Raw genomic sequence first — 25,413 nt, 5'->3', positions numbered from 1 at the left:
ACCTTTTACATCTAAATGGTAGCTGTATACGGTTTTTGGATTGTATATTATCAAATGTTTTGATATTATGTGTAAATTCTACGTTGTTTGCCATGTTTTTCATCTGGTTTACAATTGATGAAAACTTGTATTCATTGTAGGTACCGGCTGTCTGTGGCTGACCCGCATATATTATGTCCTGATTGCACTACTACATGTTCTTCCAGCTCTCGCTGTAAACATTGTCAGAAACTAACTACTTTTAAATTTAATAACTACCTTCTTTTTCTTCATAGATGTCCAAAGGACTGGGTAAGAAGGGATTCACAAGTCATGTCTGGTAAATCAAGTGATTGCGCTGATAACCGTTTGTTAACTACTGCTGCCGATGTTCATAATTCCAGTGAATTGCCGAGCGTTTTACGAGAGCAGGTCGCTGTTCCAGTGATGAACTCCGTCTCGATTAAGTAGAGATCGTTGTCAACGGAGCTGTCCTCATCGCAGACGAAGAAGACAAGATCTTCTTCAGCGCAGAAGAAGAAGTCTGCAGCTCCTAAGACTTCGTCGAAGGCTCTTCACAGCTCTACGCAGAAGAAGAGATCCTTCACTGCCGATATTGTACCTCCTGAAGAAGCAGACGTGTATGATGATTCCCCCATCCTCATACCTGAAGACACAGTCGTCAGCAAGAAGATGAAGCCTGCTTCAACAGCTACATCGGCAACTATATCAGCGCAGACATTGACAGAAGACCTTCTATCAACGCAGACATCGGGTACCAGAGATAGCAGCAGCGTCAACTCTTCAAGTGCAGCGTACCTTAGAAGAGGCCTCAACGTTCTCAGAAGCATCATCAATCCTGCAGCAGTCTCAACTTACGTCGCAGAACTTCAACCCAGGACTGTTTATGCAACAGTTTACAGATCAGATGATGTCGATGATGGAACTTCGCTTCACGCAGGAGGAAGCTGCTACGAAGACCACTACGACAACTACAAGCCTGCACAAAGGTTCAGCAGCCTCTCCAACGCACCTGGATAAAGAGGTAAGCCTGCGCAAAGGCCCACGCACCTAACGATCTTCAACGTCTGAAGCTAGAAGTCTGGACAACGCTACCAACGTCAGCTCAGCCTTAGACGTCCCCGAAGGAGCCTCTAAGATTCTCCACACAGAAACAGATTGAAACGTTCTCCAGAACCCTACAGACGCTGCAGATATGGATCGTCATCACCGTCGGACTAAGACTTACATCGGGAACCTGCACGCAGGCATTCCACATCTCACAGAGGGGAGATTACGTCAATCTGCCCCTTCGTGAAGGCCTAGAGAGATATCTCAAGGCTCCAGGAGGAATACATGGTCATACCGTGACCGTTCACCTGCACGCAGCTCTACATACAGATCTACATACAGAGACTCACGTCATTATGGATCTTCAGATAGGGAAATGTCCAACTTCACCATCTGAAGTTAGAAGTCTGGAGAACTCTGTTAACGTCAGCTCAGCATAGCAGACCCCTCTGATGACAGTCGCCCTGCGCGAAGGAATATTAGCTATGCAAGCTCTCTCAGATGAAGGCTTGCACGAACAGTTACATTCGCGAAGATCTTTACCGTCAGAAGTATCAGCAGTTAGAAGCCTGGAGGATTCAACGAATGCCAGCTTAGCGTTAGCAGTCCAAGATGGAGCCTCCACGCAGTTTCAGTGTCTCAGCATCAAGGATTCTAACACAGAAGTAGATCCAGTCGTTCTCCAGGATTCTACAGACTGCGCAGATACGGATCTTTGAACTTGGACCTTCATCAACCTGCACGCAGGCACTCACAGGGTGGATTATAATCAGAGTCAGCATGGCCCACCGTTCAATGATAGCAGATTTCCCCTTCATCATACGGAGCCCTTTATGATACATCAAGGTTTGAGATTACAAGATCATCAGTGAATCCCGTAATAGATCTTGAAGATGGAAGATAAGAAGATAACGCAACTGGACACTACAACTAGATGTTGGCTATGTTGGATCAACGCGTGGCTGAAGGAAGAGACGCACACCTGAACTAACACAGTCGCAGTTCCTCAGCGAGACATCGGTTACGATCAACTTTTTAGAACATCTGTATAAGATGACGACTGCAGTAAAGATTATATAGTTGAAGAATACAGTCACAACAGACAGGGAACAGTCTGCTTACATCGGTACTACGCAGCGAAGTTTTCGCGCTTCCACTCAGCCATCTAGACACGTGTTCACTCGTGTAACTCCGGCACAAGCCGAACAGAGAGGTTACGGACAGGGCCGAGTGTTGACTAAGAAATCAACGACTGCACAAGATTCTACGAGGATCATTTACCTGCAACACCGGTGACGTCACATCTGAAATCTGATTGGTCCATGAGAGACAGCGCCCTGCGCAGAACTCGGTCATAGTCACGTGCCAGGAAGTCGTCTACAGTTGTAAACAACTCTTTCAACGTGGGAAAGGCTCCATTTACAGTCCAGTTAGCAGGGTACAGCGTGGTTCAACTATCTTCACGGGTCATAGAGGACTTCCCCTGTCAGTAGATTTAATATTGGTTATCTGGGGACTTGCAGCGACAAGCGTTAGACGGTTTCTGCTCGCGGCAGACAGTCGACAATAAATAGACTTCACATCGATGGCACTTCCAGTACATCATAGATTTTGCTGATCTAGAGACGACGTATTATGCATCATCGCTGCTTATTGTTGGGATTCTGGTGACAACATCTTCATTACATATTACCAGAAAATGGATGAGACAAGCTTCAAGCCATGATTCCAGAATCGATCATCTCTCCACTTCCATGACGGACATGGCAAGGGTTCCTAGATCCATATGGCTCATCACACCACAGAATCACACGGTCGTCCCAGAGGATCGTTGGGTCAAGATACAACATATGATATCTAAAGCAATGCTCTCTCCGTTGACACTAAGTGCTTGGCAAAGCATGCTCGGTCTACTGACCTCAGTTCAAGAGATGACTCGCAGAGGGAGATTACAGCTGCGCCCACTACAAATATTTGTGAACGCCCATCTCAACAGTCTGGATCCGCTGATACTACCGGACAGCCTGAGACCATACCTCCTATGGTGGACTCAGAAGTCGAATGTTTGCGGAGGAACATTTTTGTCAGAGCCAGTTTGCAACACTCATCTCCACGTGGATGCATCACTACAAGGATGGGGTGCTCACCTCGACAACGAAGTGGCAGCAGGGAAGTGGTTGAGTCAGGATCAGAGTCTGCACATCAACCTGTTGGAGATGAAAGCAGTGATCAACGCTTTACAACACTGGTCCAGCATACTAAGGAACGCAAGGCTCACGGTCCACACGGATAACTTCACAGTAGCGTTCTACATCAACAAACAAGGATCAACAAGTCTGCTAAAACTCAGCTTTCTCCTGTTCAGCATCAGCGACGACCTGAACATCTACAGGAAGGCATGCCACATTCCAGGAGCAAAGACTGTCATAGCAGACGCAATATCTCGTCCACTACAACCGTCCCCGACGGAATGGAAGTTACATCCAGAAGTGTTCCGGTCATACAGACAATACGATCTCCACTGATAGACCTGTTTGCAACAAAGTTCAACAACAACTACCAACATTCGTCTCACCGTTTCCGGATCCTCAGGCATGGGCAACAGATGCTTTAAGCATCTCATGGGAAGGACTAAACGCTTACGCGTTCCCACCTCCAGCACTATTACCACAAGTAATACAAAAACTCAAGCAGACGACAACGTTGCAACTGATTTTGGTCGCGCCGTATTGGCCAGCGAGGGTATGGTTTCCCTGAAACTACCAGAGTGGTTGAACCTGCTCGTCCATCCACACACCAAGCAAGCTCAAGGGAATCCGGCATTGTTCCAGCTACACGCATGAAGCGTATCAAAGCTTGCCTGAAGACAAGAGGGTACTCCGCCAGAGCAGCGAAAGCAGTAACACTAGCTCTACGCAGATCAACTCGTACGGCGACAAGTGGCAGAGATTTGAACAGTATGCAACGAGGAAAGGCTTTACGGCGGTGAAAGCAACCCCTCCTCAACTGGCGGGATACTTTTGCGACAGACGAGACACCTGGCTGCTCTCAGCACAGTTATCACCATGAAGACGGGTGTCAACTTGACCAAAGTACAAGAGATACTGGCACTACTACGCTCGTTCAAGTTGGAAGACCAACAAAAGAAATTCAAGGCTCCTGCCTGGGATCTCAACGTAGTTCTACAACATCTCACCGTGATGCCTACGAGCCTCTGGAACGGACATCCTTTGAACTACTGACACAGAAAACGCTGTTTCTGATCACCCTAGCAACAGCAGCACGGATGTCAGAAATACATGCTCTGGACTTTGAACGAACACGATTTGAAGCAAGACATCATGACATAGTACATCTTGGACTGAGATGGGACTTTATTGCCAAAAATAATTGCCCGGCCAGCCTGACAGACAGTTCCACATCCCAGCACTTTCTACAGTCCTTGGGCCACAGGATACACAGGATTTATCCTTATGCCCTGTCAGAGCATTGAAAGTCTACCTACAAAGGACAAAAATAAGGAGACGAAAATTCAAGCGTCTATTCATCCCCTTATCCACTGAGACACCAACGGAAGTCTCACGGACAACTATATCAGTTTGGATGAGAGACGTCATATTAAGGGCCTACAAAGAAGCAGGACTTGAGCCTCCACGAGCCTTCAATCCCCACGAAGTCAGAGCCTTAGCGTCTACACTTGCTCTGCATGGAAACTGCTTGATTACAACAATAATGGAGGGCTGCTTTCGGAAATCGGACACAGTGTTTGCCAACCACTACCTCAGAGACATTGCCACCGAAGACGTCTCAGGCATTCGCCACTTGTTGTAGCACAACTAACGGTTCCACAAAGGTGCTGAGAAAAATCTCACGTGACTTGTGAAAACCAACGCTCTGGAGAGCAAATGGTTAAAGTCCATGCACACGTCTAGGACAGACTAGCATGTGTGATAGACACCCTGTACTTGTATAGGACTTACTCGTACATGAAGAAGGGTCGCATCTCCACTTGATGTATGCATCAAGATATGGAGTTGCAATAGATAACTCATGGAACATTAGTATATCTAAAATCCACACGAAAATGTCAGGAGAAGTTTCAGAAGAAATCTGACAAGTTGTGGGTCCCGTCCACCGTCACCCCCCGACTCATCAGATGGAAGTTGGAAGAACAGAATCGTCAGCAGTGCCGTCATAAGTTCCCATGGGGGGTTAATACAGGACGTAAAACAGCAGCCAGTGAATCCAGGAAGTGGACCCACCACCGATTTCGACGGATTCTGCAAGCATCTAGCACAAGTCATGATGAGGAAGAATATGTAATTTTCTGACTAAAATTGATATTTTATACTTATCCTGACTCATGTGGTCAGCCCTCCCTACCTCCCCTCTCAGAGCACTCTGAATTTCCCTGTAAATCCGGGTGTTGGGCGTACAAACGGAGAGAGTGACAAACACAGCTGGTCATGTGACCAAAAAGGGGCGCCAAAGGAGCTAAGGGAGACTACTCGTGGGTGAGTGATGATTTTACGTCCGCTTTTTAGAAGGGAACTTCAAGGGATTTCAAGTGTTCCACTATCATTCGCAAGAAGAAGGCGACAAGCATTTAGCATGAGTCAGGATAAGTATAAAATATCAATTTTAGTTAGAAAATTACATTTCTGTAATTGAAGGATGCAGTTTATCAAAATGTTACTGCTCTTATTTGTGCAATTGCTGTTTTCATTAATGCCTTTATATTTACACAAAATATTGTGATTATTTAAATTGTTGCTAGGTATTGTATTGAACATGCTGTAAGGAGGGAACCTCACTGCTCATGTTATGTATTTGTAGATATTGGCTAGGAGCTGTACCTCTTGTAGATAAGTGTCTTACCCCCTACTGGAGAACCTTGAGGACATACAGAATATGTACTTGCAGATCTCCTGTGTTTGAGAAGGTTCCCTTGGAGCAGGAGAAGGCCTCTACTCAGTATACCCTGGAATTCACGTTCGACTCCGACTGCCGGTGTGCCATCACCGTCTTCTACCTAGCAACAGAGGAGATCAGTGGGGGACACATTTCGTATGTGATACTTTGCATTCTTTTACAGTTCCAGACCAGTCCTATATTGATGTTTTTACCAAATGGACCATTCATGGCTCCATGTGAATGTTAGTTTTGGTAACTTCCTTAAAGCACAAGTCACCCCTGTCTGGACCTTGCATGTGTGATAAGTTCTGTCATGACATAGCGTATGAAAGGTACTCAGATATTAATATGATAGCAGAACCTCAAGGAGCCAGTTTCTTCTGTGTTGTATTAGGTTTTCTTTGTTACAACTGATGTTGATGTTAGCTGTTCTCTCACAGGTACCACCCCAAGGATCCAGCACTCAGCTCACAGACATACCACTACAAGAAGGGGGCAGGACAAATCTTCAGTCAGGCTGATCACATCATTGACCCCAGCAAGTTCAGTGATGAGGAGGTAAGGACCATATGCTAATGACAATACATATGTACTGTACAAAGCATCGTGTAATGGGATCTGTAATGTCCTCAGATCTATTTCTAGCAGTAGTGAGCACAATGATCTGAAGGTAATAAGATATTGACTAGAACCTGATGCAATATTATTTCCAGAACAGTGGAAGCTGTCCAAACTGGCACTCATTAGGACTGAAGAAATAATCCGGTTTAGACAGTGTGCCAGATTGTAGAGCTGACACGGTTACGTACGACTAGACCTGAGCTCATATTCACATTTATTCACTTAATAACATAAATATGATAAATCAACACATTTGAATAAAAATCAGACATTTTGGTTTGTTTCTTCTCAATTGACGATTCAAGAGTGATTTTCTCGGCGACACTTTTTTCTAAGTTCTCAATGTGGATCAGCAAGCGTGTCTCGCTAGACTAAGCGAAGTGCTTCATTTCCGTGCACATTTTGAGGAAGTCTCTCATTGTCATGGAGGGCTACTTCTCTGGAACTGAACTAAGATTAAACAGCTCATTTCATGCTGAGATCTGGAATTGACAGCTGCCGGATTGAAGAGCTTTCGAATGATGATAAATGTACTAGCCACGGACGGGACAGAGATTTTATGCCGGTGTTGACAACTTATCGGATTGGACAACTCCCCGTTTGACAGCTTCCACGGTTATTGTGTCTTGGACATGTGACATCTTTGCACAATGTGAATGTTTTCAATTAGCAGCAGTGCCATGGTTTTATTATAGTGTCCTGTTGTGTCAGTGTATCATTGTGATACCTGAGCTTTATGCTGTTTCAGTGGGTGTTTGGTGTGGACAAAGATGCCATCCCAGTTGTTATTCAGTGTACAGTAGAGGAGGAAGGTGAGTCTTGTGCAGTATTGGTGACAGGGGTAACAACCCACGGGCCAGATGTGCTGTGAGGAGGTGCATCACTTAGTTATTGACATTGTCTGGTATTGAGCCACAAATCTGATATATTAACTTTTGGGTCTTAAGACATTTTCAACTTTAGAGTGACACACTGAAGCAGAAATCGGATGCTGTTCACTGATACACTATGTTCTCTTGTTGACAAGCAATGACTACGCATCCAGCAGAACATGCTGTTTGTTGTTACATGTGTGTCCCTGTGTAATGGGACATGCTGTTTGTTGTTACATGTGTGTCCCTGTGTAATGGGACATGCTGTTTGTTGTTACATGTGTGTCCCTGTGTAATGGGACATGCTGTTTGTTGTTACATGTGTGTCCCTGTGTAATGGGACATGCTGTTTGTTGTTACATGTGTGTCCCTGTGTAATGGGACATGCTGTTTGTTGTTACATGTGTGTCCCTGTGTAATGGGACATGCTGTTTGTTGTTACATGTGTGTCCCTGTGTAATGGGACATGCTGTTTGTTGTTACATGTGTGTCCCTGTGTAATGGGACATGCTGTTTGTTGTTACATGTGTGTCCCTGTGTAATGGGACATGCTGTTTGTTGTTACATGTGCCGCCCCAATGTTACAAGGCATGCAGTTTGTTGAATGTGTGTACTTCTATGTTACAGAAAACATGGGACACTCCCACATTACTTACGCCATGCTGGAGAAGGGAGTAGAGGGCGGATACAACATCAAGCCTCTCAAACAGAAACAGTTTGTTGATGGACTTGCCTACTTACTTCAGGAAATTTACGGCATTGAGAACAAGAATATGGAGAGGTCAAAAGTAAGCGATTCTGTCAATTCTGGGTATTGGTCATTGTAAAATGGATATTTGTTTCTGGCGACACACAGAGATGTGCAATTCCAAATTTGTTTCCATCTGTGTCTATTAGTGCAATGCTAATGGAGGGATCTTTTGCAGATAGCATGTAGTCCAGTGCAGTTTGTTTGGTCTGTTGGTTGTTTAGTGATTCATGAAGGGAAATGGATCAATTCATTGTGTACTGCAAATTGTCGCGTATAAGGCGAGTTTTCTGTACCTAGAATTAGAGGGCTTTCAAGGCATGTGTGCATGTGCGTGCACAGCAACAAGTTTGATTTGGACTGAAATTGGCCTTGGTGCTCTTTTCCAGAACAGAACATTAAAACCGTTTATTTTATTAACTTAGCACAATAGGTCTGGTGGTGAACTGGTTTTTTGATAGTTTTGGATTTCTGGATAAAATATCTTTTTGCATTTCTGTGGCAACAAGTTTGACTTTGACTGAATTTGGTGGTAGTGACTGAATTCTGGGGAGATCCGCTCTGGGGGAGAACGTGAAACCTTTCAATACTCTCTTTCCACTTTATGGGTGTCCAAGAACCTAATAACATAAATCAACAGTACCACTCTATTTAGGGTATCAGCATTACTAAGGTACATCAAACCGTACATTTGTCATAGTCATAACTAGTTGACATATTCATGACGAGTATTTTACCATTGTGGGAGATATTGATGACTTTGTCTTCTTCTTGTATAAAAGCTTCCAACGTATCCGGATTACTTGTTCATACTATACATATTCCGCAAATAATGTTGAAATAAGCCTCACCTCAATTATGATTGCCCAGCTAGCCGACATGGTGAAAGAACTTAGTTTATGTCTCTGGAGAGCTCATCTCGTATTTTCTCATTCAATTTGGCATAAAAGTTAATTTTACATGTATATTTCATTTAAAACACCACTGCATTTCTATAAATATGTATCTAATTATACTGCTGTATTGACACTAACTACAAAGTAGCATTTTTGTAACTTGATATGTCCCCAATCAGTTGCCCATATGACCTTACTTGTGATATCTAACCAGTGAACCTGAAATCAATTCCCTTTGTGTTTTTCTCTATTAGCCAGTGGTGTGTGTCTTGGCTATCGAGTAAACACACCCATAGTACAAGGCTATATCTGTCTCTGAGTCTGTTTCACAAGGACATGGTTTCAGCTGGATCCTGAAGATGACTTGGAAGACAGCGGGGCGGAATGTGTCATCTGTATGTCTGACATGCGAGACACACTAATCCTGCCGTGTCGACATTTGTGTCTGTGCAGCGCCTGTGCCGACTCCCTGCGCTATCAGGCCAGTATGTGCCCCATCTGTCGAGTGAAGTTCCGGGCACTGCTGCAGGTACGGGCCATGAGGAAGAAGGCGCCAGTACTTCATCACCAGGTAAGGGCGTTATAGTACTCAACTCACCACATCAGTTATTTGGAATCAAAACGTGTCAGAGAAAACGTAAATGAAAGTCGACACCTCACAACACAGGTGAATTGTTGTTGATATTGCAGGGAGAGCCTGAAGAGAACCCAGTGAGTCAGGAAGGTGTTCCCCCAGGTTACGAGGCAGTCACCTTGATAGAAGCACTAAATGGCCAATGTGCTCCTTTACCAGGAGAAGGTGAGGTGGCTCTCAACATGCATCTCTATTTACTGCTGCTGCAGATTCTGCACATAGGCAAATTCTGTGAGGTCTTTTCAGAATGTTGAGAATAGACTTAATGATTTTGTTTTGCTGTTGTAACTTTAGCACTTTTCAAACTACTAAAGGAGAAAAACATTCTTTAATACTTTGTGAACAGGAATGGTGATCATTTGGTTTTACTAGTTGGATATAGCACTTGTTTACATGATGTGTTTAGGATTAGTCAGGCTGGCATGCATGCTAGTATTATGTTCAAAGAACACAGACTTCAAATTGAAAACAGAATGATTAGGAACCCTCTAGGAGTAGTGACTCTGATGACAACAACGACAGTGACTGATTGTAATAATGATGTCCTGAGTGACATGCAGCCTGTTTTTGTCTGGTGCAACAAGGTTATTACCTTAGTTTACACTGGGTACAAGTAGGTTTCATTTCCTTAAACCAAACTATGGTTCACCTTCATTTGCATCAAATCAAAAATATGATAGAATCCAGTTTAGTTTGCTCAGCACTTCAGTTCCGATGTGTAAAGATCTATTGAAAATTGAATCGGGCATAAAATCACAAAGTTTTTTCAGCATGATGTAAAAACAGACAGAACTTACGACATACTGGCCCTATAATAGGTACTCATAAGATGACAAGATGATATAAGAGGTATTTCTTTTGAAGGTTTCAGCATTCAAGAATGCAAGAATTCACTTTGTATCGTTTGTGAATAATGCTGTTGTTTCTGTTTGTCAGGAGGTCCTCCTCTCCACATGGTGCCACCTGTGAACACAGTTTATACCATGGACAGCTCCAAGAAGATACAGAAGGGGTCACAGTAAGTACATGGTGCTCCTCTACTCACCACTATATTGTTAGACCCCATGAAGATCCGGGTTAGATTTGGTCTTCAGTAAGTTCTTGTAAGAGGCAACTAACGGGATCAAGTGGTCAGGCTCACCGACTTGGTTGACACATGTCATTGTATCCCAATTGCATAGATCAATGCTGATGATATGTTAATCACTGGATTGTCTGGTCCAGACTGCTGCCATACAGGTGGAATATTGCTGAGTAACCAACCCTATTGTTAAAGCCATCCTTTGCATTGCAACAGATGCCCAGGTTTCTCAATTGTTTATGATGATATCTTGGTCACTAGGGTGGACTATGTTTCACTGATGTGTGCAAAAAAACTAGTTGTGCTATGACCAGTTCCTGGAAGCTGTCAGCAAAGTGTTTTAAGGAACACTTGTTGGTAAGATTCAGGTTTTTATTTTTGCAAAGCTCAAGCATATTTATCATAGAATAAAATGAGAGACTGACGAGTCACCAGCTTGGTCACATGCTTCCGGTGCGCATTCAAGGCTGGGGGTGTGTTCGGATGAGATGTCAAAAGTAGCCCTGGGCCATGGCTAACACAACACAAGGACTATGTTATAGTTATAGTAACACATGATGCTGGGATGTTGGTTGAAAATGTAAAACTTTAAATACAGTATTCTGTCAGTGATGTAATAGAGTTTCTTTTTTTTTAGAATTATTTACATTATTGGCCATTGTTGGATCATTTTTTCTATACTTTGAATTTTATGTTCAGTAACTGTTATTCTGGTTAGCAAATGTAATTGCAAATAATAATGACCAACTGTAACTTTTTCATTCTAGTTTAGTTTGTCTTTAGGCTGGATTGATGTTGTCAATAGGTTGCAGTTGTGTTTGCCAAGCTAGAATATTGTCTGCTAAAGCATGTGTTGCTTTTTATTACCCACCGCACGTTGAGCGCGATGCGGGGGATACAGTATTAGGCTCTGTCCATATCTACGAATTGGAATATCTTAAGAATTGGTGACTATATTCTTTTCATATTTGGTACCAAGTTTCTTCACAGTATGCATAAGGTCCAGTCAGGTTTGGTGACCTTGACCTTCATTTCAAGGTCACAAGGGGACTTCAATGTTTTACCCTTGTCAGCGAGATATCTCAAGAACTATTCACTTGATTTTCTTCATATTCGACACCGTGCTTCAACTAGGGGAAGGTGCAGGGCCCAGTCGATTTTGTTACCTTCACCTAATTTTCAAGGTTACATCGACACTTTGAAGATTTCAGCATTTTAACCCAGCATGTTAAGCTTGTCAGCAAGATACCTCAAGACCCATTCACTGGATTTTCTTCAGATGTAACACCAAGCTTCATTTAGGGAAGATGTAGGGCCCAGTCAATTTTCTTCATAGACTTTGAAGACTTCTCTTGAATGTTTTTTATAAGCAATTTCTTTATTACTATTTTTGCATATTTGCGCTTTGAGCATAATATCCAAGTATGGATAAAGCGCAATACAAATCCATTATTATTATTAATATTTTATTTCATACACCATGACATTCATGTCAAGGTCAAAGTGAGTCTTGAAAATATGTGTGTGTTTGAACAACAGAGCAAGATATCAAGAGGTTGACTGGTCATGTTTTTGTTGACATTTAACTTCATCTTAAACTACGACCTTCAGTTTCATTACTTTTTAAGTTTGATTTGATAATTTGCGGCAGGGAATTATGTAACCTTAGTGACAAGGCTTGTTCATCTTTAAAATAAGACTGGATTATGGATTGTCAAATGTTAGAGTATTATGTATCATTAATATGTCCGGATAACTGTTATTAAACATCTCAGTCATTGTCATACAGCTCTATCATTGCCATGGTCATGCAGCTGGTTCATTGTTGGTCATTCAACTGGATCATTGTTGGTCATAAAACTGGATCATTGTTGGTCATACAACTAGATCATTGTTGGTCATAAAATTGGATCATTGTTGGTCATACAACTAGATCATTGTTGGTCATACAACTGGGTCATTGTCATACAACTAGATCATTGTTGGTCATACAACTGGTTCATTGTTGGTCATACAACTGGATCATTGTTGGTCATACAACTGGATCATTGTTGGTCATACAACTGGATCATTCTTGGTCACACAACTGGATCATTCTTGGTCACACAACTGGATCATTCTTGGTCATACCACTGGATCATTCTTGGTCTTACAACTGGATCATTCTTGGTCATACAACTAGATCGTTGTTGGTCATAAAACTGAATCGTTCTTGGCCATACAACTGGATCATTCTTGGTCATACTTGATCATTGTTGGTCATACAACTGGATCATTGTTGGTCATACAACTGAATCGTTCTTGGCCATACAACTGGATCATTCTTGGTCACACAACTGGATCATTCTTGGTCACACAACTGGATCATTCTTGGTCACACAACTGGATAATTCTTGGTCACACAACTGGATCATTGTTGGTCATACAACTTGATCGTTCTTGATCATACAACTGGATCATTCTTGGTTATACAACTGGATCAATGTTGGTCATACAACTGGATCATTGTTGGTCATACAACTCGATCATTGTTGGTCACACAACTGGGTCATTGCTATACAACTTGATCATTGTTGGTGATACAACTGGGTCATTGTCATACAACTGGATCATTGTTGGTCATACAACTGAATCGTTCTTGGCCATACAACTGGATCATTGTTGGTCATACAACTTGATCATTGTTGGTCAAACAACTGGATCATTGTTGGTCATACAACTGAATCGTTCTTGGCCATACAACTTGATCATTGTTGGTGATACAACTTGGTCATTCTCATACAACTGGATCATTGTTGGTCTTACAACTGGATCATTGTTGGCAATACAACTGGATCATTCTTGGTCACGCAACTGGATCATTGTTGGCCATACAACTTGATCATTGTTGGTCACACAACTGGATCATTCTTGGTCATACAACTGGATCGTTCTTGGTCAGACAACTGGATCGTTCTTGGTCATACAACTGGATCATTGTTGGTCATACAACTGGATCATTGTTGGTCATACAACTCGATCATTGTTGGTCACACAACTGGGTCATTGCTATACAACTAGATCATTGTTGGTCACAACTGGGTCATTGCTATACAACTAGATCATTGTTGGTCATACAACTGGATCATTGTTGGTCATTCAACTGGATCATTGTTGGTCATACAACTGGATCATTGTTGGTCATTGTTTGTCATGCAACTGGATCATTGTTGGTCATGCAACTAGATCATTGTAATGCAACTGGATCATTGTTGGTCATACATCTGGTTCATTGTCATACAACTGAGTAATTGTTGGTCATACAACTAGATCATTGCTGGTCATTCAACCGGATCGTTGCTGGTCATTCAACTGTATGATTGTCATACAACTGGATCATTGTTGGTCATACAACTGGATCATTGTTTGTCATACAACTGGAGCATTGTTGGTCATACAACTGGTTCATTGTCATACAACTGGATCTTTGTTGGTGATACAACTGGATGATTGTTGGTCATACAACTGGATGATTGTAGGTCATTCAACTGGATCATTGTCATACAACTGGATCATTGTTGGTCATACAACTGGATCATTGTTGGCCATACAACTGGATCATTGTTGGTGATACATCTGGTTCATTGTCATACAACTGCATCATTGTTGGTGATGCAACTTGGTCATTGTCCTACAACTGGATCATTGTTGGTCCTTCAACTGGATCATTTTTGGTCACACAACTGGATCATTGTTGGTCATACAACTGGATCATTGTTGGTCATTCAACTGGAATATTGTTGCTCATACAACTGGAATATTGTTGGTCATACAACTGGGTCATTTTCATACAACTGGATCATTGTTGGTCATACAACTGGGTCTCTGTCATACAACTGGATCATTGTTGGTGATACAACTGGGTCATTGTAATACAACTGGATCATTGTTGGTCATACAACTGGATCATTGTTGGTCATACATCTGTTCATTGTCAAACAACTGGATCATTGTTGGTCATACAACTGGGTCATTGTCATACAACTGGATCATTGTTGGCCATACAACTAGATCATTGTTGGTCATACAACTGAGTCATTTTTATACTACTGGATCATTGTTGGTCATACAACTGGATCATTGTTGGTCATACAACTGGATCATTGTTATTCATTCAACTGTATCATTGTTTGTCATACAAGTGGATCATTGTTGGTGATACAACTGGGTCATTGTCATACAACTGGATCATTGTTGGTCATACAACTGGTTTATTGTCATACAACTGGATCATTGTTGGTGATACAACTGGGTCATTGTCATACAACTTGATCATTGTTGGTGATACAACTGGATCATTGTTGGTCATACAACTGGTTTATTGTCATACAACTGGATCATTGTTGGTGATACAACTGGGTCATTGTCATACAACTGGATCATTGTTGGTCTTACAACTGGATCATTGTTGGTGATACAACTGGATCATTGTTGGTCTTACAACTGGATCATTGTTGGTCTTACAAATTGGATCATTGTTGGTCATACAACTGGTTCATTGTCTTACATCTGTATCATTGTTGGTCTTACAACTGGATCATTGTTGGTGATACAACTGGATCATTGTTGGTGATACAACTGGATCATTGTTGGTGATACAACTGGATCATTGTTGGTGATACTACTGGATCATTGTTGGTCTTACAAATTGGATCATTGTTGGTCATACAACTGGATCATTGTTGGTGATACAACTGGATCATTGTTGGTCTTACAAATTGGATCATTGTTGGTCTTACAAATTGGATCATTGTTAGTCATACAACTGGATCATTGTTGGTCATACAACTGGATCATTGTTGGTCTTACAAATTGGATCATTGTTGGTCATACAACTGGTTCATTGTCTTACATCTGTATCATTGTTGGTCTTACAACTGGATCATTGTTGGTCTTACAAATTGGATCATTGTTGGTCATACAACTGGATCATTGTTGGTCATACAACTGGATCATTGTTGGTCTTACAAATTGGATCATTGTTGGTCATACAACTGGATCATTGTTGGTCATACAACTGGATCATTGTTGGTCTTACAAATTGGATCATTGTTGGTCATACAACTGGATCATTGTTGGTCTTACAAATTGGATCATTGTTGGTCATACAACTGGATCATTGTTGGTCATACAACTGGATCATTGCCATACAACTGGATTATTATTTGTCATAAAGCTATGACATTGTCATGCAACTGAATCATTGTCATATATCTCAATCATTTTTTGTCATGCAACTGGTATGGGGTTATACTGTATGCTCTAACCATGGTACGGTACATATTGCAGTACAAGGCCTTCGGCTCGGTCCATTTCGGTTACGTATATATATGAGATATAATCATAATGCAGAAAATTGACAAGAGCCAAACATTACATTGTTTAGTAACATGGAAAGAAATAACCATAATCTTTGTCATTTTGAATGAAGAAAACTATCATTTTATGACTAGAGAGAAGAACTAAAGTATCACTGGAACCTAGGAGCTCACAGCTCACAGTAGCCAAGTATGATGAAAAGTCACTTACATCACATCAACAGTTACTGTAGTGAAATCACCACTATGTTCCAGAAATGTTAACAAAACAATACACAAATCAGATCTTGTCGAATGTGACTCTGTTGATGACATATGACAGATAAATAAATTAAACAAATAAACACAACACAGTAGTCATGAGGCAGTTACAGTCTGTTTGATTGATCATTGTCATTGTTCTAAATCATTGTCTATCTCTCGTTTCAGTTGGTTGAACATTTAGAGACTTTCCACAGTCCTTGGGAAGTACTGATACACAATCTTGGCACTTTCAGGATTTTCTTTTATTAAGTTTTCAGATTCATTCAAAAGCTTTTCACATTCATTCAAGAGCTTTCAAAGTTCACTCTGAAATGTAATTCTCCTGTGTGAAACAAATACAATGTATGTTTTAGCTTGAGAAGGCCACTTTCTCTTTTTGGGGGTCGTTAAATGTTTATTGCTCTGATATAGCTTGTAATGAGATGAGCTCAAATCTTTGTGAAGTGGTAGGTACTTGTTATTCAACTAAGCCGGAAATAGCAATGAGCTGTGTACACATGTTTTGCTCAATTCTACTAGTGATTCAGTTGAAAACAATCCAATATTATAATACAAAAGAATTGTATTCCATAACCAGAATAATTTATTTCTCAAGCAGTTAAATTTAACAGAGATAGTATATATTGCTATTGTAGTAGTATTATGCATGTTTTCTACAAACATTTTTAACATGATAATTAACATAGGCTTAGCACTTTGGGTTACGTGCCTGGATATGAGACTGGCTGAGTCACCTTTAACTTCCTGCAGCACGTGCCACTTTGATTGAGTCAGTGAGTCAATAACGTGGGTCTAAGGGTCCATGGATGATGAGGCTTTAATCAGTTCATGGTTGCTGAGAATAATGTGAAATTGGTGCTATTGCGGTAGGCGTGAAAAGCTGACCCTCATGAACATAGTAAGCAGAAGTGGTACCCGTATGAATGAGGTGATGCCATTTCACACACATTTTCTCCATTGTTGCTGTAAACAGTTTTAATGAATGAAAGCTGGTCATTGCTTGTCATATAGCTGGGTCATTGCTTTTCATACAGCTGGGTCATTGCTTGTCTTACAGCTGGGTCATTGCTTGTCTTACAGCTGGTCATTGCTTGTCATATAGCTGGGTCATTGCTTTTCATACAGCTGGGTCATTGCTTGTCTTACAGCTGGGTCATTGCTTGTCTTACAGCTGGTCATTGCTTGTCTTACAGCTGGTCATTGCTTGTCTTACAGCTGGTCATTGCTTGTCATACAGCTGGTCATTGCTTGTCTTACAGCTGGTCATTGCTTTTCATACAGCTGGTCATTGCTTGTCTTACAGCTGGTCATTGCTTGTCATACAGCTGGTCATTGCTTGTCTTACAGCTGGTCATTGCTTGTCATACAGCTGGTCATTTCATTGCTTGTTACAGCTGGTCATTCTTTTCATACAGCTGGTCATTGCTTGTCTTACAGCTGGTCATTGCTTTTTCATACAGCTGGTCATTGCTTGTCATACAGCTGGTCATTGCTTGTCATACAGCTGGTCATTGCTTCATACAGCTGGTCTTGTCTTACAGCTGGTCATTGCTTTTCATACAGCTGGTCATTGCTTGTCTTACAGCTGGTCATTGCTTTTCATACAGCTGGTCATTGCTTGTCTTACAGCTGGTCATTGCTTGTCTTACAGCTGGGTCATTGCTTGTCTTACAGCTGGTCATTGCTTGTCATACAGCTGGTCATTGCTTGTCTTACAGCTGGTCATTGCTTTTCATACAGCTGGTCATTGCTTGTCTTACAGCTGGTCATTGCTTGTCTTACAGCTGGTCATTGCTTGTCATACAGCTGGTCATTGCTTTTCATACAGCTGGTCATTGCTTGTCTTACAGCTGGTCATTCAGGGTTTCAGATTGTCATCGGCCTTCGGTCATAGTCCGATAACATTTTCAAATGACCGACTACTTTCTTACTAATTAGGACACTCGGGCCAATCGATAATTTCGATGTTATTTTCACATATTGGACCTTATAAATTACGAACATTATCATTTACAAATTCATCAAAAACTAACCACGAAATCTTGATCATGTTTCCGCGGCGTGTATGTATTTACGCATCCATTTTTATCACACTAAGCTACCAAATGGATTGAGCGATTGGCTGCTATTTTAAGCATTGGACAATCAGAAACGGGGTTTCCCGACCCCACCCGCATGTAACAATGTTTCAAGGAAATCATTAAATAAATTGAATAAACTAATGAATAAAATCAACAATAGCATTCATAAGACGTACATATAAAATTACTATTTCCATCTTTTTGTGCGATCATGTAATGCAAGTCTCGGCTTTCGCCGCCTCAATCTTCACGCTTCGACACGATGTTTAATGCAAAAATATATGCATGAAGCATTTTTGTCACAGGTCATAACCTAGCACGATACGTCCAATAAGTTTCATAATTTACGTAGAGATAGCGATTTCGTGCTTAATATGTTCTGAATAGCATTATTTTACTAAAAACTTTTGTCTAAATATAAAAAATTTCGTTTACGAGGACGGTATCCATTGCCGTAATATGATTGGTTGCCTCATGTCACGTGTCTGATTTTGACCAATCACGACCCTTATAGCAGACTGTGGCGAAAAAGCGTCATTAGAAACCAATCTTTATCCAATAAAATCGCTTCTTACAACTGTGAAAATACTCTCAGCAAGGGTATAGTGATATTGTTGATGTTCAGAGCTTTCGAACGATACCCGCCATCAAACGATTCGCCTCGCATGTTATTCATGCAAAGCTTCGAAAACGGAGGTATTTTCCGTTGTTGTGTCATGTTACCGAGCGGAAAGCCACTGATATCGGGAAATAGGCGACCATACATATTATTTAAGAAATCTTTATATAATAATTTTCTGATTACGTAAAAATGAAAATATAAAAGAAAAAGGCACGGGGATGTTATGACATGTCACAAATGGAAAAAAATTGCCATAGTTTTTGCTTCTTTTGTGATATTTCTGGACATTATAAACGCTTGCATTTTCATTAAAAAATCAATTTATTTAAGTTGTAGTTGTATTATTTTAAAAATATTAGAAAAATAAATTTCATATTTATCAACAGTGGTATTAGATCTTTTAATTTTGCTGTATATCTAGAATCCAAGTTGCAACATTAAATGTCATTAACAATTTAGTTATATGATGGCATTGGGATTTAAAAAATGTCAAAAAGAGCTTTAGGTCAATGGCCTATCGCCAGACACCCACTCAGGACATTTGTCCTACTGATTTTTATAGGCTTCAAAATCACTGTCATTGCTTGTCATACAGCTGGTCATTGCTTGTCATACAGCTGGGTCATTGCTTGTCATACTTGTCATACAGCTGGTCATTCCTTGTCATACAGCTGGGTCATTCCTTGTCATACAGCTTGTCATTCCTTGTCATACAGCTTGTCATACTTGTCTTACAGCTGGTCATACTTGTCATACAGCTGGTCATTCCTTGTCATACAGCTGGGTCATTCCTTGTCATACAGCTGGTCATTGCTTGAACTACTTGTCATACAGCTTGTCATTGCTTGTCATACTTGTCTTACAGCTGGTCATTGCTTGTCATACTTGTCTTACAGCTGGTCATTGCTTGTCATACTTGTCTTACAGCTGGTCATACTTGCCATACAGCTGGTCATTGCTTGTCATACAGCTGGTCATTGCTTGTCATACAGCTGGTCATTGCTTGTCATACTTGTCATACAGCTTGTCATTGCTTGTCATAGCTTGTCATACTTGTCTTATAGCTGGTCATTGCTTGTCGTACAGCTGGTCATTGCTTGTCATACAGCTGGTCATTGCTTGTCATACAGCTGGGTCAATGTTTGTCATGAGACAGCAGCAGCATTGTTTGCCATAATGTTGCAGAAGACATTGTTGTATGGCTGTATCATTATGTGTTGTTAAGATCACTGCTTGTCATGAAGCTACAGCATTGTTCAGTACAAGATTGTGTTATTGTGTCATGTTCTACAGGATCACCGAAATGACCCCTATTGAATATCAGAAAGAGATGGATCCTGACAAGGAGGTAGGGGACATCAATGAGAAGCAGCCGCCAGCTAAAAAAGAGGAGGAGGAGGAAGATGGACAGAAGGGAAGGGTCACTCCAGAGGTTGTCATGTCAGACAACAAGCTCGAAACAGACAAGAAGAGAGGATCTCCCAAGAAACCCCCGCTACCTGATGTTAGGTATGCTCCATTGGATGTTTATCTGTTATAGTAATTAAAGTGTGTTTTCCTGAATCTTGTAATGTCATTCAGACATTTATGTGGGAGTCAGATACTGTATTTTCTTGAGTATAGTGTGCACTCAAGCACAATGTACAATCCCCATTGTTTGGGGGGAAAACATTTGACAAAAGCTGCATCATATGAAATTTCTGACAAAAGATAACAAGACATAATGGTTTACCATTTAAATCATAATTCCTCTTCTTCAAGGCATACTTTTGTATGCAGAAGGTACGATTGCCATGTGTATTGTATCGTAAACTAAGCTGGAATTTCAATCAGCTGTGCATGTTTCCTCTTAATCAACCTGTGATTCAGTTAAAACAAAGCAAATAAAATATACCAAACATTTGTGATGCAATCATCAGAAGAATCATATCTCAAACCAGTGAGGTAATGCACTGCTGATATTTTCATTCACTATTTTGCTGAATTTACTGTTAACAGTATTGAATGAAAGTTTGAATAAAATGAATGCATTTGATTAAAGGCCAGGGTTCAAACCTATACACACATGGGGGTTTGGCCACATTGCTTGGCCAAAGCTGTCTTTAGATGCTAAGCAAAGCAGTATTCAAGTACATTCCATGAAATATCACAATATTGACTTATCGGTTCATAATGATATTAAGTCATATATAATAGTATTAAAAAGTATGTTATGAAGGCTCACTGCGAAAAGTATGAATATAGACAGTCTACAAAATATACATTTTGATTTTTTAAATCCAGATTTGAATATCCCACTGTATTAGTCAGGTGGCCAGAGGAGGTGCTTTTCCACAGAAACAAGCCTGTCAGTGGGGGGAAAGTTTCATTCAGGGTTTCATATTTCAGGCAGGCTGTGAAAATGACCCCCTCCCCACTCCCCTGACCCCATGCTGAGTAGGGTTTGGGTTGTAGACTTATTTCATGCTGATTTCACCATGCTGAAGATTTTTTTGAGACAATGCATAAAATGTGAAATTTATTATGATTTGCTAATCAAATGAGTCTCTTTAGTTATCAAAACATGTAGTTAAAGGGTTTGTGGACATTTACTATAAGGCACATGTTTATTCTACTAGTAAATTCCAAGGTTAATCTTTGACATCGCCAGGCTCTTGCCAGACACCCATAGCCGTTACAGTCCTGTCACTTTTGGGTAAATACGATCTTCACTTCTGAGGAGTAGCCAATGGGAGACTAATTGGAAACCCATGGGAAGTTCTTAAATTTGTGCTGCGGCCTTTAAATACACCAGTCCAAATATACAGTAAACCCTTTCTATTATCAAACAGTGTAATTGAAGTATGACTGAAGTATGTATTGAATGTCGGACTCACTGACATGGTATTTCTGATGTGCATTGGAAGAAATAACAAATTTCATCATGGCATGTATAATGTTGTGTCTTTTGAAAAAAGAAATGTGCACTACACTAAAGAAACTACCACTTGTGCCGTCACACAAGGGTGGTCATGTTTCAGTAATAACATATTTTTAACTAATCCTGCACTATTTACTTCCTGCACTTATTGCTTACGACTCCAAACGTGGCTGTGCCAGACGATTGATGTCGAAAAGTGTAGACTGCGATCACTTCCTGGTCTTGGGTAAACATCCGTCTGCGTAACGCATCACCGGAAGGTGACGTCAGCCACCTCTGATTATTGCTTTTCGCACGCCTCGCAAGACGTGTGGTTTGCCAGCTCAACTGTTTTGTATCCTATGATCCTATGATAAACTGTCTTTTGGGTACTTTCCTTTGTTCTTCAGAGTGTGTAGGTATTACCTTTCTGTTTCGTTTTTCGTAGTGATGGTGTTTGTGATAAACACGGTAGTTTCATCACTATTATTGGTCTCTTCGACTTTCAGAACACATGGCTTCAATGTATTCGTAGTGGCTTGTTCTTGGCTCATGCTTATATGTTATACTATCATCGTATATTATTATTAAGCCTTAATTCTGGTCTCCAGTTTATGTCAGTATTTTGTGAGACGTTTTTCTCATTTATGCTGTTCTACCCCGTTACTGTAATATTATTTCACCGTGTGTTCCCCATTACTATTGTAATGTTTTTCACCGCATGTTTGCTGGGGTTTTCTGCTATGTTGCAGTTTCTATACGGCACACGCTGTATAGTTTGTAAGGCGGGGTTTCACACTGTGTGAATTGCACTTTTCCCCGTTTTTGTAATGTGCTAGTTGCGCTAACTTAATTAATATAACACCTTTTTTTGAAGCGCCAGGTCCAACACCGACGCCGCCTGTGACAAGCATCCAGATACTTGCCACAACACTGATGTCCTCCTAGTCTAGCTCTAGGGCGTCTGGCGCTCCGTCTCCTTTCTCCAGGTTGCTGTTTCCAGCGTGTCTTTGGCAGACGTCTTACTCCTAACGCCTCAGATGCATGCACCGCACGCTCAGCAGTCACTGGATGTTTCGACTCCCATTTGACTTGACCTAGTTAGCAGGGCAGTCTGGTACAACAGCGCCTTTGCTGTTCATCACTGCAGCGCCTATACGGTGCTTCTACCACATCGACTACGACCTCGGCGTTCTGCAGTCGGTGTTGGCGCCTCCGTCGCAACACCAAAACCTATTCCAACGTCGTTCCTGTGTACAGGGAATGTATGGTGCATCTACCTGATCCAGCGCCTGTACGGAGCTTGTAAAGCCATACTTACTCCCTCCAGCGCCTGTCCGGCGTTTCTACCAGATCCAGCGCTTGTATGACGCCTATAAACCATACCCCCTCCAGTGCCTCTCAGGTGTTTCTACCAGATCCAGCGCTTGTATGACGCCTATAAACCATACTCTCTCCAGCGCCTGTCCGGGCGTTTCTACCAGATCCAGCGCTTGTATGAGGCCTATAAACCATACTCCCTCCAGCGCCTGTCCGGCGTTTCTACCAGATCCAGCGCTTGTATGGCTCCTACAACTCCATACTCACTCACTCACTCCAGCGCCTGTCCGGCGTTTCTACCAGATCCAGCGCTTGTATGGCTCCTACAACTCCATACTCACTCACTCACTCCAGCGTCTGTCCGGCATTTCTACCAGATCCAGCACCTGTACGGCGCCTATAAAACCATCCTCACTCACTCCAACGGCTGTCCGGCGTTTCTACCAGATCCAGTGCTTGTATGGCACCTACAACTCCATACTCACTCACTCACTCCAGCGTCTGTCCGGTGTTTCTACCAGATCCAGCGCCTGTACGGCGCCTATCAAACCATCCTCACTCACTCCAACGGCTGTCCGGCGTTTCTACCAGATCCAGTGCTTGTATGGCACCTACAACTCCATACTCACTCACTCACTCCAGCGTCTGTCCGGTGTTTCTACCAGATCCAGCGCCTGTACGGCGCCTATCAAACCATCCTCACTCACTCAAACGCCTGTTCGTTTTTCTACCAGGTACAGCGTTCTACCAGATCCAGCGCCTGTACGGCGGCTCTACTGGATCTAGCGCCTATAACATCATAGTGAGTGGCCTATAAAATCATACTCACTCACTCCCTTACTCCAGCGCCTATACCAGATTGAGCATCTATATGAAGTAACATACTGCATCATCGCCTCCACATCTTCAAGAGTTCGGCAGTTGTTGGTTGCACCACTGTCTCCGCTGACCTCTACGTCGGCAGACAGACACATCGTGCCCTCGAACTAATATGGTACCTATACCCGGCGTGGCATTTACACACTCCCTTGTCTTGAATTCATCAATAGGGCAGGCCAGGTGGATGAGGAAATTAAGTGCGTGACAGTGTTTCTTCTTAAAAGGCACGAAACTCAAGGGATGACGGCCCTTGATTTGGAATCCACACGGATGCTCCTTCCTATCTCAACTTAGCTTCGGCTATTAACACTGTCTCTCAAGACCTGACAGAAATGAATCCGTACAGGATCGTCACCTCTCTTCTATATGCATGATGGCTTGGTAGTGGATGGTCCTCACTGTCCTTGACGAACACTTACAGGCAGTTCTCGCCAACGCAGGTGTTATTTGAGGTCAAGGATTTTCCGGTTAGGATTCAAAGCTTCAGAGGAATCTATTTCACCAATCCTAGTCCTCGACTGCCATCTTTAATAACGAGTTCAAAGACGTCTATCGAACAGTGTGTGACTTTACTCACAGGGAGATAGCGTTGACGGCCTTCCTGCAAGTCAAACATCCCTCATCACATGAATCCAGTACCTACTATAGCCTCTACGCCACACTGTTAGGTAGGCTTGGAATCAGGCGCCGGTGCGTGGTAGGAGACGTGGAGACAAGTCTCACATCAACAAGAGAGGATATGAACGTAGCTGCGACCCTTCAAGGATGACGGAAGCAGGGGCAAAAAAATTAAAAAGTTCAAGATCCACATGACTGGGCACTCCCTCATCCACTAGGCCCTTGTATTATCCAAACACCCGTACATTGGTGACGAGTGCGTTCTGACGTAATTGGTTATTTCTTGGGTGTCCATACGTCACAACATATGGACACATGGGTTCCGACTCTTCGTAGTTCTGCCTCTACGATGTGCCAGGTTCCAAGGTTTACCTTCGACCCGGAGTACCTGCTTAGTGCAGCAACAGTGATAATTTGGTGATTTCACGTGGGCTCTCCGCCGTATTGCGTAATTTGCATGTGTCCACCCAGGAATGACAGGTGGACGTTCGTCAACATGTCGGCCTCCTGCCTCACTTATCTCAGTTGTTTTTTTTCCTTTTAGTGGACTCGACCTT

General features: G+C 41.9%; 1 protein-coding gene across 1 annotated transcript in view; it reads left to right on the top strand.

Moving 5' to 3' along the window:
• LOC124277897 (E3 ubiquitin-protein ligase MGRN1-like) overlaps positions 1-25,413 on the top strand; it is a 67,296-nt gene that overhangs the window by 14,551 nt on the left and 27,332 nt on the right. The window contains exons 4-13 of the mRNA XM_046713622.1: positions 5,974-6,117; positions 6,405-6,522; positions 7,334-7,397; positions 8,085-8,245; positions 9,448-9,672; positions 9,792-9,900; positions 10,672-10,753; positions 20,434-20,649; positions 23,445-23,599; positions 24,094-24,161. Of these exons, the coding sequence (XP_046569578.1) occupies positions 5,974-6,117; positions 6,405-6,522; positions 7,334-7,397; positions 8,085-8,245; positions 9,448-9,672; positions 9,792-9,900; positions 10,672-10,753; positions 20,434-20,649; positions 23,445-23,599; positions 24,094-24,161 (1,342 nt within the window). The remainder of the gene's footprint in view (positions 1-5,973; positions 6,118-6,404; positions 6,523-7,333; positions 7,398-8,084; positions 8,246-9,447; positions 9,673-9,791; positions 9,901-10,671; positions 10,754-20,433; positions 20,650-23,444; positions 23,600-24,093; positions 24,162-25,413) is intronic.

The sequence above is a fragment of the Haliotis rubra genome, unplaced genomic scaffold (genome assembly GCF_003918875.1).
Source record: "Haliotis rubra isolate DU_JTF1 unplaced genomic scaffold, ASM391887v1 Scf23, whole genome shotgun sequence".
Lineage (NCBI taxonomy): Eukaryota > Metazoa > Mollusca > Gastropoda > Lepetellida > Haliotidae > Haliotis > Haliotis rubra.
Note: the sequence above shows the minus strand (reverse complement) of the source record. Positions and strands in the feature narration are given on the sequence as shown.